Source organism: Clarias gariepinus, chromosome 4 (assembly GCF_024256425.1).
Source record: "Clarias gariepinus isolate MV-2021 ecotype Netherlands chromosome 4, CGAR_prim_01v2, whole genome shotgun sequence".
Lineage (NCBI taxonomy): Eukaryota > Metazoa > Chordata > Actinopteri > Siluriformes > Clariidae > Clarias > Clarias gariepinus.
Window position 1 is genome coordinate 29906251 of NC_071103.1, and position 25133 is coordinate 29931383.

Here is a 25133-nt window from a genome sequence, read left to right on the forward strand (position 1 = left end):
TCAAGGCTTGTGTGTGTGTGTGAGAGAGAGAGAGAGAGAGAGAGAGAGAAGCAGAGAGACAGAAAGAGGTGGTAGCTTTGATGGTCAGTAATCCTACTCTCTCTTGACCCTGCTAGTATGCTCAAAGCGGTCTTGTTTTATTTTTTCTACCACATTATCGTTCTTACTTCTTAAACAGGTCAGGGATATATTGGCAAATCATTTATCGGGTAAAGTCTCCCAGTCAGAATAGCAAAAAAAAAAAAAAAATCAATGATATAATTTGTCACAAAACTGGTACAGTATTGAAATCACAAATCCAACTTAGGTTCAAAAAAGGTTAAGAGCTTTAGCTGACACTGTGCGCTAATTACTGTGTTTAACTGACTACTCAGTTTTAATACACTTGTGCGTTCTTTACAGTAAGACCATGTAGAATATAAAAAAAATATTCATGAAAAGTAATCATATGTCATCATTATTAGTTATCATAATTATTTGATGTTAATGAGCACTTTAGGATCAGGAAAGTACAGCTTAACACTACTGCTATGACCTCTCTGTACTGTACATGTCATCACACTGTGGTGAAATTATTGGTTAAATATAATGGTCTTCTTTGTTGTTGCTCCTGCTCTGGATCTACATCCTTTCATCGTCTCCCTTTTGCTATAATGGTAAAATCATGTTGAATTAAATTAGCTAATCAAAATTAGCCCAATTATTTAAGCAAATTAAGCTGTCCTGATGGCCACTTAACTTTTGCTAACTAGGTGCTAATGTTAACTAGGAAACTGGACTGAAGATAATTCTCCCTGTGAGACATTAATGGATTTTCATTTCAGCATATCTATTATGGATGCGAGTCACCAGTGACCACGCAATATGATATTATCACGATACGCAGGTGCCCATTCGAGTATCACAGATTTTTTAAATATCCTTATTCCCAATGACTTTTTCCCTAATGTTTATACATTAGCTTTATTTATCAGCTTCCCCCCTGAACTGAACATAAGAAAATAAATGTAACCCATTCCTTATATTAGTTTTTTCACGTAAAAAAATAAGTGCAGCATTTAAACATTACAAACTAACTTTAAATACAAGAGTTTAACATTTAACTTGAAATTAAATTAAACAAAAAGCTCTCTGTCATCCACCATATTTATTATTTCTAAACAAACTTTGCAAATAATTTACTCCTACCACACAGGATGTCAGTGTGGAAATAGTTTAGAGTATACCGCCTGTCGGATTATAAAGAAACTGTGGCACTTTACTGCCTCAAATGCTCAAAATTGCTTAACACACCTAACACAATAAGACTTTCCAGGCATTTGAGGCTCATTTCTTTATAATCATAAATAACGAATTTCAATTCAATTCAATTCAATTCAATTCAATTTTATTTATATAGCGCTTTTAACAATGGTCATTGTCCCAAAGCAGCTTCACAAAAAATAAAAAATAAATAAAGATTTTTTTTCTTTTTTTTTTTTTTTTAGAAAATAAAAGAAAAGAAAATATTTGGAAGTGTGTATGTGTGAGAAAAATGTGTCTAGATAATAATGAAATGAATGAATGATGAATGAAATGTCTCTGATGAGCAAGCCAAGGGTGACGGCGACAGTGGCAAGGAAAAACTCCCTGAGATGGCAATAGGAAGAAACCTTGAGAGGAACCAGACTCAACAGGGAACCCATCCTCATCTGGGTGATAACAGATAGAAATAACATCAAGTGTGTTGTGCAGGTGAAAGTTCAATATATCAGAAGTTGTGTAGATTCAGTTCAGCAGTAGGTGCAGAGGGCAGATGGGGTCAGGATCACTGGAAGCACAGGAGCAGGATGTGTAGCTCCAGCCATCATAAAGCAGAATCTAGCTGGAGCAGGTCCTTCTCAAGATGCCTTAGAAACCTCGCAGGGTTGGCCTTTGTCTACTGAAGCTGGCACAATCTCCAGATGTCTCAGGATGGGTAGAAAAATACAGAAAAGATGGAGAGAATTAGCGTAGTTGCCATTCAGGATAGGTGTACTGGAGTATGAGGTTATGGGATGAGTTACGCGTATGCCAGATTAAAGAGATGCGTCTTGAGCCTACTTTTGAATTGGGAAACCGTGTCTGCTCCCCGAACAGTGTCTGGAAGGCTATTCCAAAGCTTTGGAGCCAAATATGAAAATGTCAGAATATGAAATATCAGTCACTGGATGATCAACTGGTGCATCTCTATTATAAATGTAATAAATCATAAAAAAAGTTTGGATTCATTGTGGTGATATACTTTCGAATACGAAAGAATCGCGATTTATAACTGAATATTTTTTTTCCCTAATATCTGTGTACTTTTGTTAGCTGGGTAATAAAACTGTTTTATCGCTAATCTTGCAACATAATATGACATTTGAACATTTGAAGTGTTATTATACAACAATACTAACACACTTTCACCTTTGTGGGTTTTCACATAGTTCTTGGTTTCCTTCTCATATATTTCATCCAGTCAAGGATGACTCTGCAAATGGATCTCTGCTTGCTTGCAAGGTGGAAAACAACAATAGTTAAAAGAGCTAGTAAAGTGGAAAAAGTGACTCATGTATCAACAAACATCCAAGACAGACCATCCACTCAAGTAAAATATGTAAATTAAACACAAAAATGTGTATTTTATAATAGACTGATTAAATAGATTAAATAGATACAATAGACATAGTATCAATGTGTAAAAGCTACAAATAGATAAAATAGAATGTATAATTTTTTTTCCACTTTTACACTAATAAGTAGTGTAAAAGTCAGAAAAGTAGAATATTATGGATTTTGTCAATCAAAATCCAGTATTTTAAAATATTAGTGTATTTAATTTTAAACTTTAGTAAAATTGATATTCATACAGCATAAATAAAGTGTATTTCTTGGTATGGTTCAGTACACGTAATCACAATCATGGGGAAAACTGCTGACTTGACAGTTGTTCAGAAGACAATCATCAACACCCTCCACAAGGAGAATAAGTCACAGAAGGTGCTTTATTGAAACATATTCTTGGAAAGTCGACTGGAACAGAAAAGTGTGGAAGGCATGAGTGCAGCCTAAAGAGCATTTTCCAGCGAAGCCAATTCAAGAGGAGAGAGCTTCACAAGAACTGTGTTAGCGTAAAGTCAGTAAATCAAGAGCCACCATGCACAGATGTCTACAGGTAATGGGCTACAACTGTTGCATTCCTAGTATCAAGCCACTCCTGAACCAGAGACAATGTCAGAAGAAACTTAACTGGGCTAAGGAGAAAAAGAACGGCTCAGTGGTCCAAAGATGAAAGAATTTTTTTTAAACTTGCTCAATTTGGCAATTAAGGTCCCAGAGTTCCAAGAGTAGAGAGGCACAGATTTAAGTGTCTTGAAGTCCAGTGTGATGTTTCCATAGTAATGATGCCATGTCATCTGCTGGTGTTGGTCCACTCGGTTTTGTCAAGTCCAAAGTCAACACAGCTGCCTACCACGAGATTTTTAAACACTTCATGCTTCCGTCAGCTGACAAGCTTTATGAAAATGCAGATTTCATTTTACAGCAAGCCTTAGTACCTGCCAACGGTGCCAGTACTACCACTAACTGGTTTGCTGAGCACGATATTACTGGGCTTGATTGAACAGCCAACTCACCTGACCTGAACTGAATAAAGAAACTAAGGGTTTTTAAAAAAAAAAAAAAAAAAAAAGATCAATACTCGACCCAACAATACTGATAAGATGAAGGCTCCTATCCAAGCTACCTGGTCTTCAATAACACGTTAGCAGTGCCACAGGTTGATCGCCTCCATGCCATGCAGCATATATGCAATTATTTGTGACTTGAGCAAGTATTGAGTACATAAATAAAAATCTTTTTGTTCTGTAAATAATTTTTGATTGATCTTATTTTTATGGGCTGTAAGCCATTAATCATTTAACATTAAGTTTAAAATTTTTCACAAGACATGTAATTAATCTGGACCATGAGAGTGTTACTTTTTTAATTCAATTGGGAAAAAAAATTCTATGATCTCAAAATTTTGGGGAATTCTACGATCTCCTAATTTTTCATAATACACATAAGACGGTATTTTTTACGGTAAGGTTTTAGGTCCATATATGTTGCAGTGGATAATTTAGATTAGCTGAGTTAAGTTTTAACTAATGGAATCATGATAGACTTGATAAAGTGGCAATATTGTGGTTTAAAAATAGATCTGATTTTTTATACAACAGTCTTTTAACACACAAGCAAACTCCTGAGGCATACATCTGAGTTAAATTAAGTGTGTTAGTGTAGGATCACAAAACTCTACCTGCCAGAAGCATTGTCTGGGGTAATGGAGTTGAGAATGGAGTTGATTCACTTCCCAGTTAAATAGTCAGCAAATATTAGGAGATTTGACTCAAAACATGCACCATATAATGGACCCAGTTGGGCAATTAAGAACGCATCAGTTTCCAGTAATGCACTGTCCCAGTGCCAGGACACATTATCATAAGGTGGTAATGTGAACCAGTGTTGCAGCAAGAGCTTGTTTCTTGTTTGTGTCTATGAGCGTTATAACTTTATTTGGTGAGTTAAAGCAGGGTGTGTGTGGCAGTTTATCGCTAAGGCAAAGGAGTCATAAATACATCAATACTAAGATTGAGAGATCTAATTTCCTCCTGGGCGTTTGTGTGTTTTCTCATTTCCCGACTCGCACCGTTATCTCTTGCGCGCGTGTACACGGCTGGCATTTCATTTTACCGATACAGATTAGCCACGGCAGCGTTGCCCCGGTCATGTGATTTATTTTTTTCATCCCATGGTGTAGTTGTATCTGCAGAGTGCAGTCCTTGAGAACAGTCACTGACCCTGGATCTAAAACACTGCCTAGTGTTCGGAAACAAAACCTATGTCCTCAAGGCTTGTGTGAAACCCCGTGTTGATCAGTAATCTGATGGAGCTTAGAGCAGGGAATAGGCCTGTCATCTCCACACAGTTTTACCTGAAGAGGGATGAATTGCAGGTACCAGGTCAAATTACCCAATATTACTTTTATAGCTTGTGTCCTTGCAGAAGACAAGACACTCATAAACGAGTGCCTTAGCCAGCAGGAGTCGTGGGATGATAATACGCAAAAAGAAGCCATTCTTTGTACAGTACATACAATGGCTGGTACAGAGGATGCAGTTGCTGAGCTGGTAGTGAGGAAGGTTATCAGCCATCTCTATTGCATTAGCTATTACAGCAGGACCTGTTAGTGGTGTCAGTGCAACTAAAAAGCAATACTATCAAGCTGAGAGACACAGTAAATAGACTGGATAATCCAAATGCTAGGCGTCAGGCTGTGCTGTAGCAGCATTGGTTTTCTGCCTTGGAGAAATTTAAACACCGCTTCAGGACACTCATGTTGTTTTCATGTATGCAGTGGGTAGTTTAGTCTGTTTGAATTGAGCACTGGAGGGTTTTCCCCTGGGTCTGGTTCATTTAAGAAGGTAAAAACTCAGCAATCATACTCTGGTATGGGATAAAAAAAATAAAAAAAATAAAAAAAACGTGTTGGGAGCATGTGAGTGAGACAGTCTTGGTCTTAGTCTTGGACTTGGATTTGGCTGGATGTGACATAAAAAAATATCTAAAACCAAATTTTTTTTAGAGATATCTAGTGTTGCCTTGTGTTGTCACTAATAAATAAAGAATTTTATGATTACGTTTTTCTCTGACCTAACGTAAAACAAACCAAAATTATGCATTTTATCAATTTAATAGCTTTAAGTCATGATATACAGTATACAATACATAAAAAAGCCTAAATACCATAAATGTAATTTGCTCACAATATGATTAACACTTTTACACTCTGTTCTAATGGCTGAAATTCTGTACACAAAGTGAACTGAAATTTTTACACTTGCAAGACTGAAAGTGCTTCACCCCAGTGGACCTCTGTGTACTCTAGTGGCAGGTGCAACAATAGAATCTCTTTTAAGTTGGTCTTGGGAACGTTTGGATGAAATATATTCGTAGGTGAGTAGGAGAAGTATTGATTGTGGCCTGTAAAAAAGACAGATGGATTTTTAAAAATGCACAGCGCGTCAAGACTAAGGAGTCGGCCCTGCTCTCTTCACATTGGAATCGTTTGAAATATTTACAGCATGCATTTTGTACAGACTTTCGTGTTGGCTTTGTTGGTAGGCCGTTTTTACTTTCTTTGCAAGAGAATACAGATGACAGGGTAGAAAGTATCGATTGGTGAGATGGTGAAGGGAGGAAGTCCCATAGAGACTTGCGTAGAGCCTTTCATGTGAAAGCCCAGCGTCTCAGAGAGTGGAGCTCAATCTCTCTGCTAGATATCACTTAAAGCAGCTGTCTATAGTGTTTAGATTCTGTTCACAGCAAGATACAGACCCTTAGAAAGCAATACAACAGAGGCGCCCTGTGAATATGTGGGTGTGCAGATGTGTATGTCTGTTTTTTAAAGAATAGATAAGAATGTTTCTGTGATTTTATCCAACCCCTGATGCCTGATGAGCACTTCACTGACATCTATGGATGATTGAATTAAACCGTCTGCTGACTGCTTGGCTGAGGTGATGAGCTACATGTTGATTTTGGCAGCCGGTCGCCGTGCGTGACCGCTAAGAGGCACAGACCTATTGATGTTCCACCAGGTCCTACAGAGCAAATCAAACAAAAACAACAAAGTGTCCAGGCGGCAAAACTCAATTGCAAAACCTACAACTGTTTTTGAGAGAATAAAACTATCAGAGAGAATAAAACAATCTCCTAATGAGCTGAATAGAACAAGATCTTTTATAACAAAGCAAGGGATATATTTGCTATCATTTGTTCCACAATTTTGCTTTCATTTTAAAGAGATGCTTGATTGATGCAGCAGCAGTGCAGTTTGAAACCCTCATCTTGTCTGTCTCTATGGCTAACCACAAATGGCTGGTATGCTTCTACACCCCTCGTGGAGCTGTAATCATCTTTAACCTTTGGGGGTTATAGAAACGTCAGCATTGTCTCAGACCAGATGCAGCGAGCCAGCTCCAATACCTTTTCTGTCTTTTCACAATGCTGTCTGGAACTTATGTAGCTCTAACTGTGGGTGATTAGCCAAATTATACAAAGCAAAACTGCCCATAAGTACACAAGCCAGTTATAAGTAAACAGGACAGACTGTGGTGTACCAGACTATACAATAAGCCCAGGTATGAGAGATGTCCCCAGTGTTTTTTTTGTTAGTTTATTTTTTTTACCAGATTTTCTACCTAATTAAGTCGTGTCCAATTCCTCCCCGTCACTAGGGGGCTCCCACATTAAGCTACTCACGAGGACACACTGGAAGGACAGCGATATTTGCTCCTTCCGCTTGCCGGACGCTCCTGATTAGCTGTTGAGCCGTGATGTAGACGCACTAAGTACTTCTTAACCCCTTCCCTCTGAGAGAGCTCAGCCAATTAGTTCTCTCTAGACCTCCGGAGTTTACAGCATCACCCAGAAATCGAACTCACGATCTCCGGATGATAGGGCAAGCACATTACCACTGCCCGATTTAAAATATATAACAGTGTCGACCAGGCAGTTACTACTAATGAATAAATGACTTTTTTCATTGTAGCATCCTGATGGGCTTATTAGAGCAAGAACACTGGGCCTTTTATCTGTTCATAACAAATACTGAATTCCTACCCAGTTACATCCGTAACATAAGCTTATGGCAAAAAATATACTTCCATCAGACACATCTCGGTTTTAGCCAGTTAGCTTCTTAAACTCCTTCCCCTGTCAAAATACTACAGTATCTGAAAACATTGGCTCAGGATCATCCTGGTTATCAGACAAGGTTATCAGTCTGAGAACACCCAAGTAAGAGTGCGATTGCAAGATCCAGTAAGGTAGAGTAAGAGAGAGGATGTGTGTAGATGATCCCTGTGTCTTAGCTCGCTGTGTTCACACGCTGTTTTTTTTCACTTGATGGATTTAATAGCATCATGCAGGTCAGAGCAAATTGATTATGATCAGACTGGAATGAGAGGCTGACGAAGATAAAGAAGAAAAAAAAAAGCATTGCTGCCATGCTCATTTCAGGCGTTCCACATACCGCACACATACACACCATGACCAGCCATTCAAACAGCGTGGAGAATCGTGGTGTTTATCTGGTCTAATGAGCCTGAAATGTGCATATAGAGAGAACTGCTATTGTTCAGAGTGTGCTTTGACAAGATAATTAGCTACCTTTATTTCAGGAATGTCTAATTATCGTGGCTGCGGTCTTTGTTAGCCACTGACCAGCTCCTTTCTAGGTTTTCTTACTAATACATACTTAGACCTTACTGCCTTACTGCCTTGTTGCTTTATTATCAAAGCTTATCTATTCTCTTATGTCTCCTAAGGCTCTTATGTCTTTTTGTAATGAACACATTGATCCACATTTATTACAATCGGACACGACCAGAGTTATTCTGAACTTTTAGGCTAAAGATGGTGAAATTTTCATGAAATAATCTCGCAGTTATTGACACATTCTAACATGCTGTAAAGGCTGTGACACACCATGTGTCGTCAAACAACCAGCGCCGACCAAGGCCGGCTAACGATCATCTCCCATTGCCTTATTATTGCCTCATCATTGCCTCACCCTTACCTCATATCATGCTTTCTAGCACACCAGAAAGATATCTACAGAAAACATGAACATGTGTCCTGTTCCTTAACGAAAGTAAAGTCTTCATACAGTATCGGTTTAAGTTAATAATTGTGTAGTAATGTACTAAATACGTGGGGCATGCAAGTCAAACCGGGACTTTTGAATTTGGTTGTATAGATTGTATTGTGCTGGAGTCACGATCAGACTGTGTGCTTTGTGTCTGAAATTCTGGCCTCCCGGAAACTCCTTTAATGGCCCAGACATGTGGAAATGGTTTGGAGCGAGGTCAGGACTGTTTAGTTGATGTGCAAGTGGAGTTGGTAAATGATTGTTTGTACAGTTCCCACAGTCAGATGCGTCACTTTCACTAATTGGATCTTCCACTTTTTCATAGATTTTAGATTTTTAGACTCCAGTGGTCCCCGAGCCACCTCCACTGGGATTGTCATTTATGGACATATGGCCTTTTTTTAAAAACATTTGCATTATTTAGATATTTTACTAAAGCCACAAATCTGTTCACTATACTGTGTGTGAAGTCTTCTGTAAATGTCAGTCGGTTTTAAGCCATCATTTATAATAAATTTCTTTCCAGTCCCTGTTTGACTTGAACGCCCCACATATTTGTCTGTCAAGCAGCTGATGCCACTTATGCTCAATGTGATCCATAAAGACATCCAGATCCAACATGACCCTGACGAAAAAAAATGTGCTTACTAAAGATTAGTGAAAAATAGTCTTTTTGCATCCTTATAAGAGCGTTATAGCTTTGTTGATTCATTTTTGTCTTTTTCTACACTAAATCACTAAGACACCAGAGATCTTTTTACACAATTAATTCCACTAACCTACAGGCCAACTTAAGTACTGACTAAACTTAAGTTGAGAGTCGTGACATTACAAAGGGAGGGGTGTTTTGAGCTGGAAGTATTCTTGAATGTATTATTAAATTGGCTTATGTGATAAAAACAGAATATGATAAACCAGAGATGTGACCCTCTAGGACTAGAATTTTGAGAAGCTCCATAAAGAGATTTGAACCAGAAATCATGTAGCGTGGAACAAAATAAGATTGTTTACTGCTCCACCAAAGCTGCTGGAATTCATTAGTTTGAATGGCAGAAATCCCAGAGGAGCTTTTTTTTTTTTTTTTTTTTTTTAAAGAACGATAATAAAGCAGTATAACTTTTCGTGTTGATTGGTGTATTTGATTGGTGGCCAGGGGCTTAAAGGCCACACGAGCCCTTTTAAGTGTACACACAGTGAAATATCCACTATAATCCCACCAAATGAATGTGATTTGCCTGTGGATGAAACTTCATATCTCTTCCGGAAAGTAGTTTATCTAGAAACCGGTTCTGCCTTTCTCTCTCACTTCGGTGAAGGAAACGCTCGCCACTGTCAACATAAACAAGCGGATATCAGAGCCTTGCTGCGATTCCGTCGTGGCAGTCGTGTAGGTGATGACAGCTATCTCCCCCTACAAGTACTCGTATTACATGCATCTCGCAGGGATCACATACAGACTCTGACAAGGTGTCTAAAGCCTATGGGACTTAGAAACATATTTATTTACAAGGAATCATAATGTTAGATTGAGGAAGGATGATAAACCACATACTGTAAAGTGCTGCTGGGTATGTTCATAGCAAAGCTGGAAAAAGGGATTTATTTTTTTGCATTTCATAAGGAATACAGTATATGGAAGACTTTGCCTTGCAGGGAAGAATGTTGATACTTTAAATCCCTTTGTCCATTTTGCAGGAAGTCACGCTGAATTTGGAACAATATTTGAGGAGTTCTCTGAGGCGTTAAAGTAAAGCTGTGTCTTATTACAGCTCACTGTTGTGTCCCTCACATGGTTATGAGATAAAAATATGAATGAAGTGAATGCCAATCATAACTGGGTCATATTGCTCTGCTGCATCTAATGCAAATGGAACTGCGTAACACATGCATTCAGATCTTAGCCCACAATGAAAAGCAATTTTATGTGTCTGTTTGTATCCTCGTGATTGAATGAGCTTTAGAGCACCACGTGATTACACCATTGCTCATCTTTTCCTGCTTATTAATGTAATAGAGGACCCCTTGCTCTAGATACATTTAGATCTTGTATATACCTGGAAGCTATTGCTAATGTTGTAGCTCTTCATCTTAATGCTGAGGTGCTCTGAGTGACAGAGAGATTGAATTCAGGCCAGTAAGTGGTGATTATACTCTACCATGGGAACCTGCAGAGAGGGAATTAGATTAATTGCTGCTTATACAGCGTTAATACTCCACGGTGACAGGCCCGGTGTTTGAACACTAGTGGACTTCTTTCCGCTGACAGAGATTGATGATGACTCTGCTATTAGAATGCTGTGTGATTTCTCTCAGTTAATCAACACTATGAATCCTTTTTTTTTCTCTTCAGGCGACTGTAACTTCGAAAGGCCCTACTCAGAGTGTGGGTACAGTCAAGGTAAAGATGATGACTTCGACTGGGAACAGGTCAACACAAAGCTGAAGCCATCGACAGACCAATGGATACCGCCAGGTCAGTGCAATCTATCTGCCACAGTTCACACGCTGTACGTGAACCATAGTTTTATTTGAACAGTTTGACAGCACAATGAGATAACTCCGGTGTCTATGAGCTCAGGCAAGTGGAAGGGAGATGAGTGTGTTACACCGCTCCCTAACGGTGCATGATCGACAACCTTGAAAAGATGCTGTTGCCTGCTTCATGTGTGCTGGTGGAAGCATGTGTTAGCCTATGCCCTCGCGGGTTGGTTGCTGTTGTTGATGTGGCAGCGCTTTAAAACAACTGTTAGAAAAAGGACACCCCCCCTGAAAAAGAGATACTGTAGATAGATCTACAGATACTTAAGGATAAGGAAATTCATGCATCAACTGACAATGTGCTTATCAGTCATCTACAAAGATTTGTAACAGTAACAGTGGACAGAACTAGACAAACATGTGCAACAGCCTTCAACACACAGCGTCTTGCACTACAGTATCCCACATAGTTATGCTAATTGTATAACATTGTGTTTAAACAACATGCAAAACACATAAGCGACGCATCCCTTACATTTATTACTGCTAGCGTGACTACCATGGTAGTAACAGTGTGTAAACTTCCTTTTCCTGGTTTCGACATTCTCCCGAATTCCTTCGAATTCTTTCAAACCACTCGCAGTTGCAGCTGTGTTGCATAGGATATACCTTCACTTCACTGATCCAGTGAAAGAAAGAAGGAAGCTGATGTTTCGTCCACCTGGAACGATGTTCTGAGGTTCGCTTCATGAAATGATGTGCTAATGGACCAATGTGCCAAATCATGTGATTGGTTGGACTTATCAACTGATTTGGCAGTGAAAAGCATCTTGCTCAAGTTGGACTTGTCATCTTGCAATGGCAGTAAAAATCATTTTGTCATCTTTTAGAGGAGATGAAATGAAGCCAAACACATTCAAATGTGAGTGGTGAAATTTTTTATTAGAAAGTGCATACATGTGCATTTCTAACTAAAAATCTTCACAAAACCTTTGGACGGTTTCCAGCAAAAGTTCAGAAATTCTTATTAAATAATAAATTCACCGTGAAAATTAATAAAGAACCAAGAGGTTTCTTGTAAAAAAAAAAAAAAAAAAAGAAAAAGAAGAGATAATCTTGCAAAACTGGAGTATTTTGATTGTTTTTTTTTCTTTGTTTTTTTTTGGGGAAAATTTAAGCACTGGGTATTTTCTGCATAAGCTGTCGTGTTACTTGTCGATTTTAAGTCCATATAACATGTTTAAGTTTACCTAAATAATTTGTGAAAGTGTGAATGGATTCTGAATTGAAACTTGATTCATCAATTCAATAAATTAAATAGAACAGTAAAAGCCTGCTTACAGTAAATTGCAGAATTGATTTTATTGCACAGCCTTAATGAAAATAAACTTGTAGTGGTGATTCTTCTAAAATCGGAATTGATTCTGAATTCAGTCTGATTCATGTGTCTAAGTATACTAAAATTAGATGTACCTAATTATATTTGTATGTGAGAGGAAAATGTTTTAAATGATCTGATTTGTTGGCAATCCAGTAAACTGAATAGACTCATGGCTTAATTGTCAAGACATTTCATCATTCATTCAGGTGCCTTTATCAGATGATGAGGCTTAAGTATAAAATATAGAACTGAAGCTACCACACCATGGGCACTGTACATCATTTATACACATACAATACTCTTTGTTGATTAAAAACATATAAGATAAAAACTATCATCAAAAGGATTCTTTTACATGTACTTAGGTCTCAGACAAACCTTTCCTGAGATCTCAATACTGATTCAAGTCTCAACAATGGTTGAGCTTAAAAATATGGTTTTCCTCGCTTGTATGTTTCGTAGCTCATTGCGTCTTCATCGATCCTTCTGATTTGTTAGCTGTTTAATTCATTAGCACTGTGGAGCTTTTGTTAGTGTGGCAGTCAGGTTAAATATTGTGGTCATGCACATCTTATTAGTTCAGATGTCTTCTTTATAGCCCAGTGTTGAAAATGTTGAAGATTTCACACTATGACCAGAAATGAATTTTTTCCCATAGCATATTTTTAAGCATGCTAACATATCTCATTTCCAAAAAAATTGTATTATAGTATGTGGCACAAATAATGGCATTTCAGAAAGCCTTCAAGATCCAGAAGTTTGCGACAAGTGTTCAAAAGATAATTGCGTGGTGGCTCGTGTAGCAGAATCTGTACAAATTAACAGATGATATAATTAATATATTTAAAATGGTTTAAGAATTGAAGTGTTACCTGTGAATCAATGTAGGCAAAAAATTGAACTGAACTATATTTGGAGCAAAGGTGTGCTTCCCCCTGCGGCACTGTTAAATCAATCCAATTAAATATTAATTTTCCATCACGATACTCAGTGGCATTTTGTACTTTATTAATTAATTTGCCCAACAGGTTAAACAGCTTGTGGAGCGCTATGCAAAGCAACAGAAGACTTTTACAACATGGGCATGTCTTATTTCTCAAGCATCAGGGCAAGTGATTCCCCTTAGCTCATATTAAAGGTGCATGACTGATCAAAGATTCACTTTGTCACACCCTAATGCACTTGGCCATTAGACCCCGCAATATTGCTCCAGCTCTTAAATCTAATGCCTAACCACGCGCGAGCAACACCTTCATTGACTCCTCAAAGCAATCGCAGTAGCAGAATTAATTGCAAGGACTTGGCTAATTTCATCTCGCCTTTGTCAGCACGTATCACCGACTCTCAAATTACCTGACAACAGAGAGCAGACAGGAGAGGACCAAAAAAAAGGGGGGGAAGTGTTTACCTTTCTGCCATAATTGATTTATGTTTCCCTGCCAGGAGGCAGCAGAAGGTTAAAACCCAGCCTGGTGGTAGGGCAGTGACCTACATGTACGAGGCCGCACCATGCATTTCATACCACTGATTTCCCATCCCACAACCAAAGGAGGTGTTGCATTTGAATGTGATATTGTTGTCACCAGGAAAGTGATTCTTTTGGAAGTAAACAGCGTTCTACATGCTGCCACCCTGCTGTCACCCCTCACTGCTTTTCCTCTTAGTCAGTATGCCCAGTGTGATTTGTGCCTAAAGAAGTCCAGCAAGAAAAAAATGTGTGCTTTCTTCATTCCAGAGAATCAGTGACTATGACAGCTCTGCCACCACTTTCCACCCGCTCTTGCCGTGAAATGCCATGGCAACGTAATGAAAGTGTTTTTTGGTGGTAATCAATACCTGAAACTCATATAAGCGTGGCAAGTCAGTCTGAAATAGTTCATTCCCCCCCAATATATATGACAGACTTTATCTATTTGATTCTATTTCACTGCTTGGGAGGTCAGGAATTTTATATGATAGACTGGTCTTTTTCATTCTCTGTATTTCAGCCATGGCTACACGATCTAGAGTCCATTGAAAGTACCATTATCCTCTTGCTACTGCATGTCCTAACTTTGCATGCTTTTTACAAGAAAAAACATCAGCTGGCATGGTTTTCCTTCTAGTCACCATTAAAGTGTTGTCCTCTAAGGGGAGTCAGAACATTCGAGGTTTCTTTTATTTCTCATTAGCTTCTTGATGATAGCATGCCCCTTGGCCACATAATAAATCAAATGACCCTGCTTGGGAATGTGGGACAGGGCCTGTAAGGGAGAAGCAGGACAAGGTGGTCAGTGTTCGGAAAGCTGGCCTCGTTTTTCTATGGCCTCTTACCTTCTATTAAAAAGGTGGCAGTCTAAACATACATGTGACTTTTACATGGCATGAGGCGGTGTTGTAAATTTTAGACTTTCTCTGACCTGAGGTGAGAATGTAACATGTAACATGAGTCTTGATATTAATATATTGCTATTAATATAATTAATTTTTTATCATTAATATTATTTTAATATATTTAAAAATATTTTTTTGATTAATACGACATTAATATTACTGGGACTATAATATCGTGTTTTTTTTGCAAATGTATTGTATGAATGTTTTTACTCTGCAAAAGTATTTTATTGTCGTGTATTATAATAATAATGGTACAGAATGATAAATCACAGATTTCATCACTTGGGAGACTTACTGTAAGAAATGCAAGTGCAAGTGAATTCCATGCAACTCAAGCTCAAACTGGTTTGCCAGTAAACACATAACTTTGTGTGTATTACTGTAATTAAGAGTTGCTGATTAGTTTAGCTACTCTTTACTAACCATTTCAGTCTTGTTAATAAACACGTTTCCTTCTACAGTATATACAAATTATTAAATTATGTAAATAGAAAGACAGCCACCTTTACAAGGATTAGACTATATTTAAATAAAAAAAAAACTCTGCAAAGTACTTTATTTATGAACAACTAGCATCAAACTAAAAAATAATGAGGTATAAACAATAAATAAATAATAAATAAAGATTGTTTCAATATTTGCTTAATCAACATAAAGCCCAGAATAAGAAACTGCCTAATATGTGCATTAACTGTACTGGTTTAGTTAGATAGCACTGTATATATTTTTGATCTACTGTAGCCTATTGACAAGACAGTCTTGTCTTGTGGCCAGCAGAATATGGTAACATTAATAAGATATTAACATTAAGCTTGGCCTATATTAGTTGCATTTTTAAAGACAAAAAGATTTTGGTGGATGTTCTAAGTAGAGGCAGGAGTCACTATTATCACGATACCTACAGTAGGTGCCGATTCGATTTGTATTGCGATTCTGTTAGTAACAGGATTTTATAAATATCCAGATTCAATATTAATATTTTTTTAAATATTTTGTTACAATTCAAAAGTTGCTCCAACCACACAGGATGCTGTACTGCCTGTCAATTTGTGAATAGTTTAGAGTGCCCCACCTGTAGGATTATAGAGGAACGGGAACATTTTACCACTTTCAATGCAAGCTCACAGTATATAAATTAAAAACCAATTTCAGAGACACAAAAGAATCACAATATATAATTAAACCATTCCACCTCATCTTTGGTGCTAACACTATCCATGAAATAATAAAGGCTCGCAAACCATAAAGCCCACCTACCCCACAATGTAGTCAAGATAAACGTTAAGATATTAAGCACTAGTGGGAAAACATTAAATCAGAACCTAGGCTTCACCCATTTCAGCTATCACTTGCTCACATTTGCAACTGTATTTTTCTTTGGTACTTATCCTTGCATCCATCCATTCATTCATCCATCCACCCGCCTATCCATCTAAATCTGTAATCTGTATGTGACAAATGCCTGTCTCCCATACATCTGCCACCTGAGCAAGAGCAGTAGAAAAAACTCTCAACTCTATCCTGACCCATTCAATAAAAAGGATCTAAAATAGCCTATTCTCTGACCGCACAGTTAAGAAATCTCGAAACTCTGACCCGCAGGTTAGAGCCTGCTTGTTCGAATGAGAGCTCAGCGGTAAAGATACTGTACTTTTTTGTGATTTCCTGGGGGCAGGGGCACTGTCCTCCCAAGCCCATGTCAGCTGTTCAGAAGTGTGGTTGGATTCTCTCCCACCTCAATAATGAGATGCTTTAGGCAAAAGTGTCTGCCAAATCATATCTCATTAGGTTGGAGGTCATACCTACAGACATATCAGAGATTCTGTTTGTGCTGTCCTGGGTGTGATGTGGTGACCATTCTCCTGCTGCTCTCGGAACAGGTGAACAACATTATCACCAACATTTTTCCTATGGTACACTCCACATGAGAGCATGAAGTGTTAAAGTTAGGACTGTAAATCCTCCTGACCTTTTCGCTACAATAAACAGAGTAAGCTAGTTTGGAGGTGTTTGTATCAGGCCTGTAATATCATGGGTCCTAGAGAGTGTAGAAATTTAACATTTTTATCATTGAGGCAAATAGGATTTAGGCTTTAATATAAACAGCTCATTTCAGGTGAAAGGGAAACAGTGTGGTGCAGTGGAAAGCGTTGCTGCCTCGCAGCTCCAAAGAGCCCAGGTTTGATCCTGAGCTCGGTTTACTGTCTGTCTCCTGTTTAGCATGTTCTCCCTGTCTGGATTTCATTTTGGATATCAGCTCATTTCCTAAGTCCTAAAATTTTCCCCCAGGTATGAATGTGTGTAGGGTATGTGAGGTGTCCAGGCTTCCTTCCAGAATGCAGTAATTATTTCAAAACCATGCAGTAATAGGTGTTTTTAATATTTTTTAACAGTGAAAGATGAATGGGCTCAATTGCATATCCCACAAATCCTGGAGTGCTACTATTAAATAATACATGGCTAATAACTCAAAGAAGTCATATTGTAGGAGCATCATGGCGGTATTGTTCTTTGGGTGAAACATACCGGGGATACATGAGATGGTTCATCACAGGGCCATTTATTCTGAGTGTCTGTAATGCTGTAATGACTTTTATTAGCAGATTATGTGTAGAATGTTCTACTAGTGACATGTGATAAACCTTGTACAACTATGTGCAGAGGGCTCGCCCCTATCACATCGCACTATATGTGTAATAGTAACTCATCTGCTAAATGTAACAGGCACTACAGCATATGCCCAATCTAGTGCTCCTACACCAATCCTTTTTCCACCAGCTAGCTCCACAATGTCTGAAAGGGAGCAAGAATCCTTAGTTAAAACAATCTTTATTTAATATCTTTGCCCTGAGGTAACAAAGAGAAGATATCTTTTACGAAGACAGTACTTTATTGTGAAAGGAATTAGCAGTACCACTGTGGGTGGACTGTCAAGAAACTGGAGAAAAATTGCTGAAAATATACACACCATGCTTTTAAGTATGTTCTTTGGAGCTTGTTTGGTTTTAACCCTCAATTGGGTCAGTACAAGCATGGTGTGTTTTTGTAACAGATGTTTTCTGTATAAAATTGAAATGGCTTACAAATACCACATAACAGTTTTCTTTTTAAATATGATCACATTGCTATTTCCCCTTTTTGTGTCAAGTTTGAACCTTTTTCAAGTCACTTGTAATTCCTATAATTTTTTTAAATAATTCATGCTCATGGTGAAATGCAGCAGCGTGGCGAAGCGGCTCTTATACCTGACCAGAGGACATGGCGCTTATGCAATAAGCACGGCTAAATGTCTGAGGGGGGCACATGAGGAGTAGAAGTGCTCGGCTCAGAGCCTGCGCTTATTAATGTTTTAAATCTGCCATGTTATCAGGGCAAGCACAGCTGCTCACGAGTAAATAAAGTGAACATTGCAGTTCAGTCCGACACAGTGGCCCTTTTATGCGTCCACACAATAACGGAAGCACAAAACTGCACTCTGGCACATCATTTGGGAGCACCGCCCAGAGCCGGCCAATATAAGCAACGAGCAACTAAATAAGCAGTGGTCATGAATGATGTTGGATGCCAGATATGAAAATAGATTTACTCATATGCAGATTTATATATAGATGCCCACCATTTGCTGTTGCCTATTTCTGTGTCATGTTTGCCTCGCGTAGTCTGCACATGAATTCATGTTCTACTCTTATTGGACAGCTTCCCTGGAAGAGCTCTAGGAAGACAGGATTGATAAACAGGTCCATTGAAAGACTTGGAGCAGTTTACTTGGCATTCTTTACAATACAGCAGCAAAAATGCTGACAGCTAATGTTCTTGGCTACAGTGTTGCTTATAGGACTTAATTAAAGTGACCAGTGCCAGATACATAATAATGTATTTCACTCATCAATAAAGCACAGACCCATCCACACATCTTTAAGATTTGCACTTTAATACCCAGGCATCTCTTTTCCACTAAACAGGATCTGTTATCTCGGTAAAAAGTCATCCAGAGTCATATTCCTTTCATAGTAAAGCCTTGACAATTTTAGGAAATATGGCACAAATAAGACTGGGTATGCACAGGCAAACAGAAGAGGCGACTGAAACAGAAGAGGTGAACACACTTAAGTAACAAACCAGTGACAGGAGACACTCATGCAGAAAAAAAAGTCAAAAGTTAAAAGTTTTGAAGACAATGTTTTGTTCATGACGGCACTATTGCCTCGCATCTAGGGGCAAGAATTTGATTCCCGCCTCTGGTCTGTGTGCATGTTTGTATGTTCTTCCTGTGAGTTTCCTCTGGTTCCTCTGATTTCCTCCCACAGTCTTAAGACATGCAGATTAGTCTAATTGGTGTTCCCAAATTGGTGTTGTGTAGTGCGTGTGCGGGCCTTGCGCCCTGTTGGCATCCTGTCCGGGCTGTACTGCACCTCGCCTTGTGCCCAAAGTCCTGGGAAAGTCCTGCGACACTGTACACAGGATACCTGGTATTAATGATGATTAAAGAAATGAATGAATGAATGTCTTGTTTATGTCTCTTAAGTGGTGGTCAAAATAATTGCTTGTTGTTGGTCCAGATTAAGGAGACTAGTTCAAAGCCATGACCAGGTCATAGATGCAAAATTTTATATGGGAAATAACATAAATACAGACAATTTGTTCTAGCCATTGGAACATTAAATCAATATTACTAATTTCCAATTGATAAAAAAATACATTTAAGTGAAGTTAAATGTGAAACAAATAGTCAATTCTTGGCACCCTGTGCTTTAAAAAACAAATATAATGTATCGCCCTCAGTTGTGTTTTTCTTCTGCGTTTTTACTATGGCAATTGTTTTGTATAATAAACATTTAGGTTTGGTATATTGAGTGTTGTTTGTGTGTCTTTCATGTTCTTTGGTTTTGCTAACACCAGCAGATAAAGGTCCTATGTTTGTGTAATCCTGGTTAATGAATTAATATGAGCGTTACAAACATTGTTGGCTCCATGGGGCTATGTCTTCACTATATCTTGTAAAAAAACAAGAAAACTAAACACAAAAAAATGTATAAACTCACTTTGCCCTCGCTTTCCATCGAAGCAAACAAGTTTTGACTGGCTACCGGATTGACGATCAACCAGAAGTAGCCATGGCCAGCCTGACCGAAACTGGTATGCCGAAAATCCAGCCAAAATTCTGGTTCGTAAGCCGAAAATGTGCAAGCTAGGCGTTCGTATGCCGAGGGTGTACTGTAATTGAATCTTAATTTTGGTGCCGGAACAAATAAGGACAGTGTCTTTTGTAGCCGCTGGTCATTGGTAGAAAACTCTAGCTACCATTCAAAGACTCTAAGCCACCTGCACAATTTGCTTCTGACCTCTGTCCAGATTTTTTCTCCTCACTGATGTCATCAGATTAGCTGTGGCATTTCTCCTGGGTTCTCTTCTTTGACCTCTAACTCTCGAGCTATTCTTCTGGGAATCCTTCCAGCTATCTCCTGACTCATCCCAGATAGTCTGGGTGGTGCAGTTAATTGCTCATACAATATTTGTGTGAGATGGAAACTTGGCCTCTAGGAAGGTCTCAGAGTGCAAATTATGCAAACTAGCAAAGATATAAGGTAGGGGACGGAAGTGTATGTGGGATATGTGTATGTCAGGGAAGAGGGTGTTGTGTAAAAGGCAAAGCATACTCCTCTCAGGGGAGATGAGATGACACGATAGCCCATCAGGAACTGGGGGAGTAATTGGAAGCAGCAAGTGAATAAAGATGACTTTATTACATTACGACATGTCACAGTGCAACACACGCTCACATACACACCTGTGTATGTAATAGAGAAAAGCAACACACTGCTGTTTATGGCCTCCTGTGATTAAAGACCTTGCTTTCATCAGCCAAATAACTGACATCTGCCAGGCTAATACTGCCATTGATGCGTTTTATTACGTTAGTGGGAATTGAGGAAGAGAGAGTTGTTCTATCTGACCTCCTACACAGGATCTCATCCTGAATACAGACAAGCACACTGTGAAGTGTTTTTCACAGAGTATCACTGAGAGTAGAAGTGCTGACGTTGAACCAATATCTCTATAATAGTCATTAGGATAAGAGAAGAAGGACAAAGCTGGATTCAGCAATTGTGTCCTATGACAATTGAACTTTGCCCAAACACGGAGCACACTGATTAGGTATTTGTTATGTGAAAATTGGGATTTAAGAGGTCATTCCATAAATGCGGTAACAATATCCAGAACGGTAGATTTTTATTTTTTTGCACTGCCTGATAATAGCCATGATTTCTTCCATCTTCTAAGATCCAAGAGCTTAATTTAAATAATTAAACTTGGGTAACCAGACTTTGCATTTTCAGGAAGGATTTAAATTGGGTATTTAAAAAGATCTTTCTAATATTTACAGTTTATCTAATATTTAAATATTACCTTTATTACAGAAAGGTATTGAAAAGGTGCGGCACAGTAATGTAGTGGTTAGCACTGTGGCCTGGTTTCCTCCCACAGTCTAAGGACCTACAGATAAGGTTAATTGGTGTTCACAAATTGCCCATTGTGTTTATGTGTGTGTGCCCCGTGATGGATTGGCACCCTATCTAGGGTGTAGGGCCTCGTGCCCTAAGTCTCATGGGATAGGCTTCAGGTCCACAGCGACCCTGAATACAGGATAACGCAGTATAGACGATGAATGAGTGAGTGAGGCAAATATAAAAGGGAAAGTTTACAGAACGGTATTGAGAGCAGAAGTCTTGTACAGTTTAAAAATGTTGCCACTAACAAAAAGACAGAAAGCAGAGCTGGAGGTGGCAGTGTTGAAGATTCTGTGATTTGCTTTTGGAGTGACAAGAATGGACAGGATTGTATACATTAGAATATATTAGAGGGACAGTGCACGAACTGTAGGACCGTTTGCGGACTAAGTTAGAGAGGGCATATTAAGATGGTTTGGACATGTCCAGAGGCAGGATGAGGGGAATATTGGGAGGAGAATGTTAGAGATGCAGCTGCCAGGCAGCAGGAAAAGAGGAAGGCCCAGGAGAAGGTTTATGCATGTAGTGAGGGATGACATGCAGGAGGTTGGAGTGACAAAGGAAGATGTGGTAGACAGAGTTAAATGGAGACAAATAGTCCGCTGTGGTTTTTGTGTTTTTGCCTTAATCTAACAATCTAATCTCTGAAGTTCAGAGATTCAAATCATTGTGAAATGGTAGAAGGAATTTTTTTTTCGGGATTTACTGCAGCCAGTGCGTGGTTTGTAGCTGCCTAAAGGTCAGTTTAGTTTATCATATGAAATGGCTAGATGGATTTCAGCTCCACTTGCTGTTCGCACACACCAATAGTGGCAGAGCTCCACTTCTGTACTTAACCTTCTGCATATGTGTGTGGATGCTTGTGAAATTTAATGGTAATGCATAGAGTTTTATATAATTAAACATTACATGTAAATGCAATAGAATCAGCTTGAACTATTGCCCGACTGTCTCCTGAACAACTGCTAATGCACCCCAAATAGCAAACTGAAAGGAAACACAAATATAAACTAAATAGCCTATAAAAGCTTTGTATAATCCTGTAGTGCTTTAGTATTTATGTACAGCATTGTAGAAGGGAGAAGCCGTCTTTGTTTGCCCACATGTCCTTTTCTGTTTCTAGTTTAGGTCCCTTTTTTTGTGGAAGGCAATGGGATTTATTTAAGAAAGATCAGATTAAAAAGGCTGATTGTCTGATTTCAGAGTACACATGCTGCTCTTATACAGCTGGATCTCGAGTTTTACGCCTGCGGTTGAACAAGCTTCACCAGCGCATGGAGTTCAGCAAACCAGAACATTAATCAGAACACAAAACCTTGTTACAGAAATAATGAAACCTGTGTCAGACTCACAGCCTTATTTATTTCAGCTCTGTTCTGCAAGATCAAAAGTTTGGATGCTATTTATTCCGTTTCCATTTACAAATTGCTAATGCTGTTTTAAACCAAAGTGGGTTGACTTTCATGCTGAATTTATTAACAGGATCCAGCATTTGACCAGATGAGCATAACTTTTCTACCGTGATATCATCTTATTGGAAGCATTCAAAGACATCTATCCTAGGCATGCTGGACCAGAGCGCTGTTTCATTTGCTCTTATGCGCAACATTAAAAACCTATTTGCGGGTCTGTTGGGTGCTAGGAACTTGGGGTTAATTTTCCGTGTCAAAAGCCTGTTATCATGACTATGCAACCCCTCTATCACGGCAGTGGCTTAAAAACTGCATGTCTTTCATGAGGGAGCGTATTAATTCACCCCAATGCCACAAGCCCAGCCTTTTGATTTCCATAGTCACCAATCAGCAAGCACATGGCAGTAATTAAACCCAGTCCCACTAATTCCACGCAAACAAACACTGATAACACGATGAGCACCCTGTAGGGTCCCTGGCAACCCGACTGAGCCTGTCTGGGCTGCCCCCCCCCCCATGCTTGTAACTAACTGAGCATATCTTCTTTCGCTTTATAATGTTCTGTGAAAGTCACCCTGCTCACCCAAGGAGCTCATCATCAAAAGGACAGGCACTGAGACCAGAGTAGGGGGTTAGTGGCCTAATGGAATGGCTAATAGTTCAGGAACGACTATGCCATAGAGCAAATGCTAACATCAGCAGCTGGTGCAAGATTGGCCCTTGACAGAAACCTTTTCCCTTCAGCAGCCAGCATGTAATTTGGGTTCAGGGAGGGAGGATGCATATTTTGATTTGATCTGGGACTTGGGGGTGAGGCATGTCAGGAGAAAAAGAGAGGACACAGAGGATACGATGGGGAAAGGACAGAAACATACAAACAAGCAGCTCTGCTCAGGTCACACTATTTGGCAGATGCAACTAAAATGAAATTTAAAACCTTAGGCAATAGTGGAGAAATCAGTAGCCTGGGTGCCTGTGCTATAAGTCTTTTTTGTAGTTATCCACAGAGGACTAGAGATAGAAAATGGACTCAGAAAATAAAGGTTTTTTTTCCTATTGACTTTTTCGCAGCAAAAGTTTTTTATTTGGTAAATATGTTTGAACATAATGCATATCAATATGGATTGCCAAGCATGTCCAGATGACAGATGGATTTTTTTGGGTAAAAAAACGTTTTTTAAAGCCAGACATAAATAAATAAACAAATAAATATGTACAGTACATACATACATACATGTGGAGCATAAAGCTGTCACATATGTCATAACACTAACACCGCCATGTGGATTAAATAACATTGATTATTAGCTATATACTCTAGCAGCAAATTAGTGACAGGATCATAGGCACCCAAGTCCCCATGCCCGAGGGGACGAATGGCCAGCCCGTCCGGTCCAATCAAAAGCCAATGCAGCACAAATGGTCAAAAAAAGTCATTGCTGGCCATGATAGAAAGGCACCTCAACACCCAGCCAGGCAAAGAGCTTAAGGCTGTTGGCCAGGCCCATAGATTTCAGTTTCATCTGGCACTCATGGGATGCACTGGACAAAAAATTCTGATCCATAGAGGACCCACCTCCCAACAAACAGCACCCAAATGATCCATTGCCAACGTCCTGCTGCCCGACATCACTGCATACTCGCTACACACTCGCAGTGGGGCCACATCCCAAGGGGCCAGAGTCGCCAAGGTGGTTCAAGGGTAAACCAAAGTCTAGGTGGTTTGGCTGGTCGGTATAACTCTCAAATTAATACAGTAGGCAGTCACCTTATTGTTAACATGTAGAGACAAAATTAAAATGTCATACAGATTTAAAATAACATTTTGTCTTGTGATGCAAGTAGCTCATGGACGAAACATTTGCTGATTTCTCTTTGACTTGTTATTGAGGCAGCAACCAGGAGAGGAGAAGGAAATCATATACTTGCTTATTTCCTTAAATACATAATTAACTATTGTTTTAGTCATAGTGTTATATTAGGCTACCTAGCAAGTTGTGCGGTACATCCTTCCCCTCACTGGCATGATGCAGAGAGGACACGCCCATCACTCACTCTTGTCTCTTGCTCTGAAAGACACTCTCTCTCTTTTGGTCTCTCTGTCTTTTTTTTGTATCTGTCGCTTTCTAGATCTCTCCAAAGCCAGAATATAAAACGGTCATTCAGACCCCGGAGCAGATGGGACAGGAGACATTGACTGAATAATAAGCGATGCCTTCTCTCACTATTATCTCCCTTTAAAAAAAAAGATGCTTATTTGAAATTGTGAAAGAGTAAAG

At 39.0% G+C, this 25133-nt stretch overlaps 1 protein-coding gene across 7 annotated transcripts in view; it reads left to right on the forward strand.

Annotated features, from left to right (window-relative positions):
* Window positions 1-25133, forward strand: part of LOC128520094 (receptor-type tyrosine-protein phosphatase mu-like) — a 223872-nt gene that overhangs the window by 40910 nt on the left and 157829 nt on the right. For all 7 annotated transcript variants that reach the window (XM_053494125.1, XM_053494128.1, XM_053494126.1 and 4 more), the window contains exon 2: window positions 11049-11171. In XM_053494125.1, coding sequence (XP_053350100.1) covers window positions 11049-11171 — 123 coding nt within the window. The remainder of the gene's footprint in view (window positions 1-11048; window positions 11172-25133) is intronic.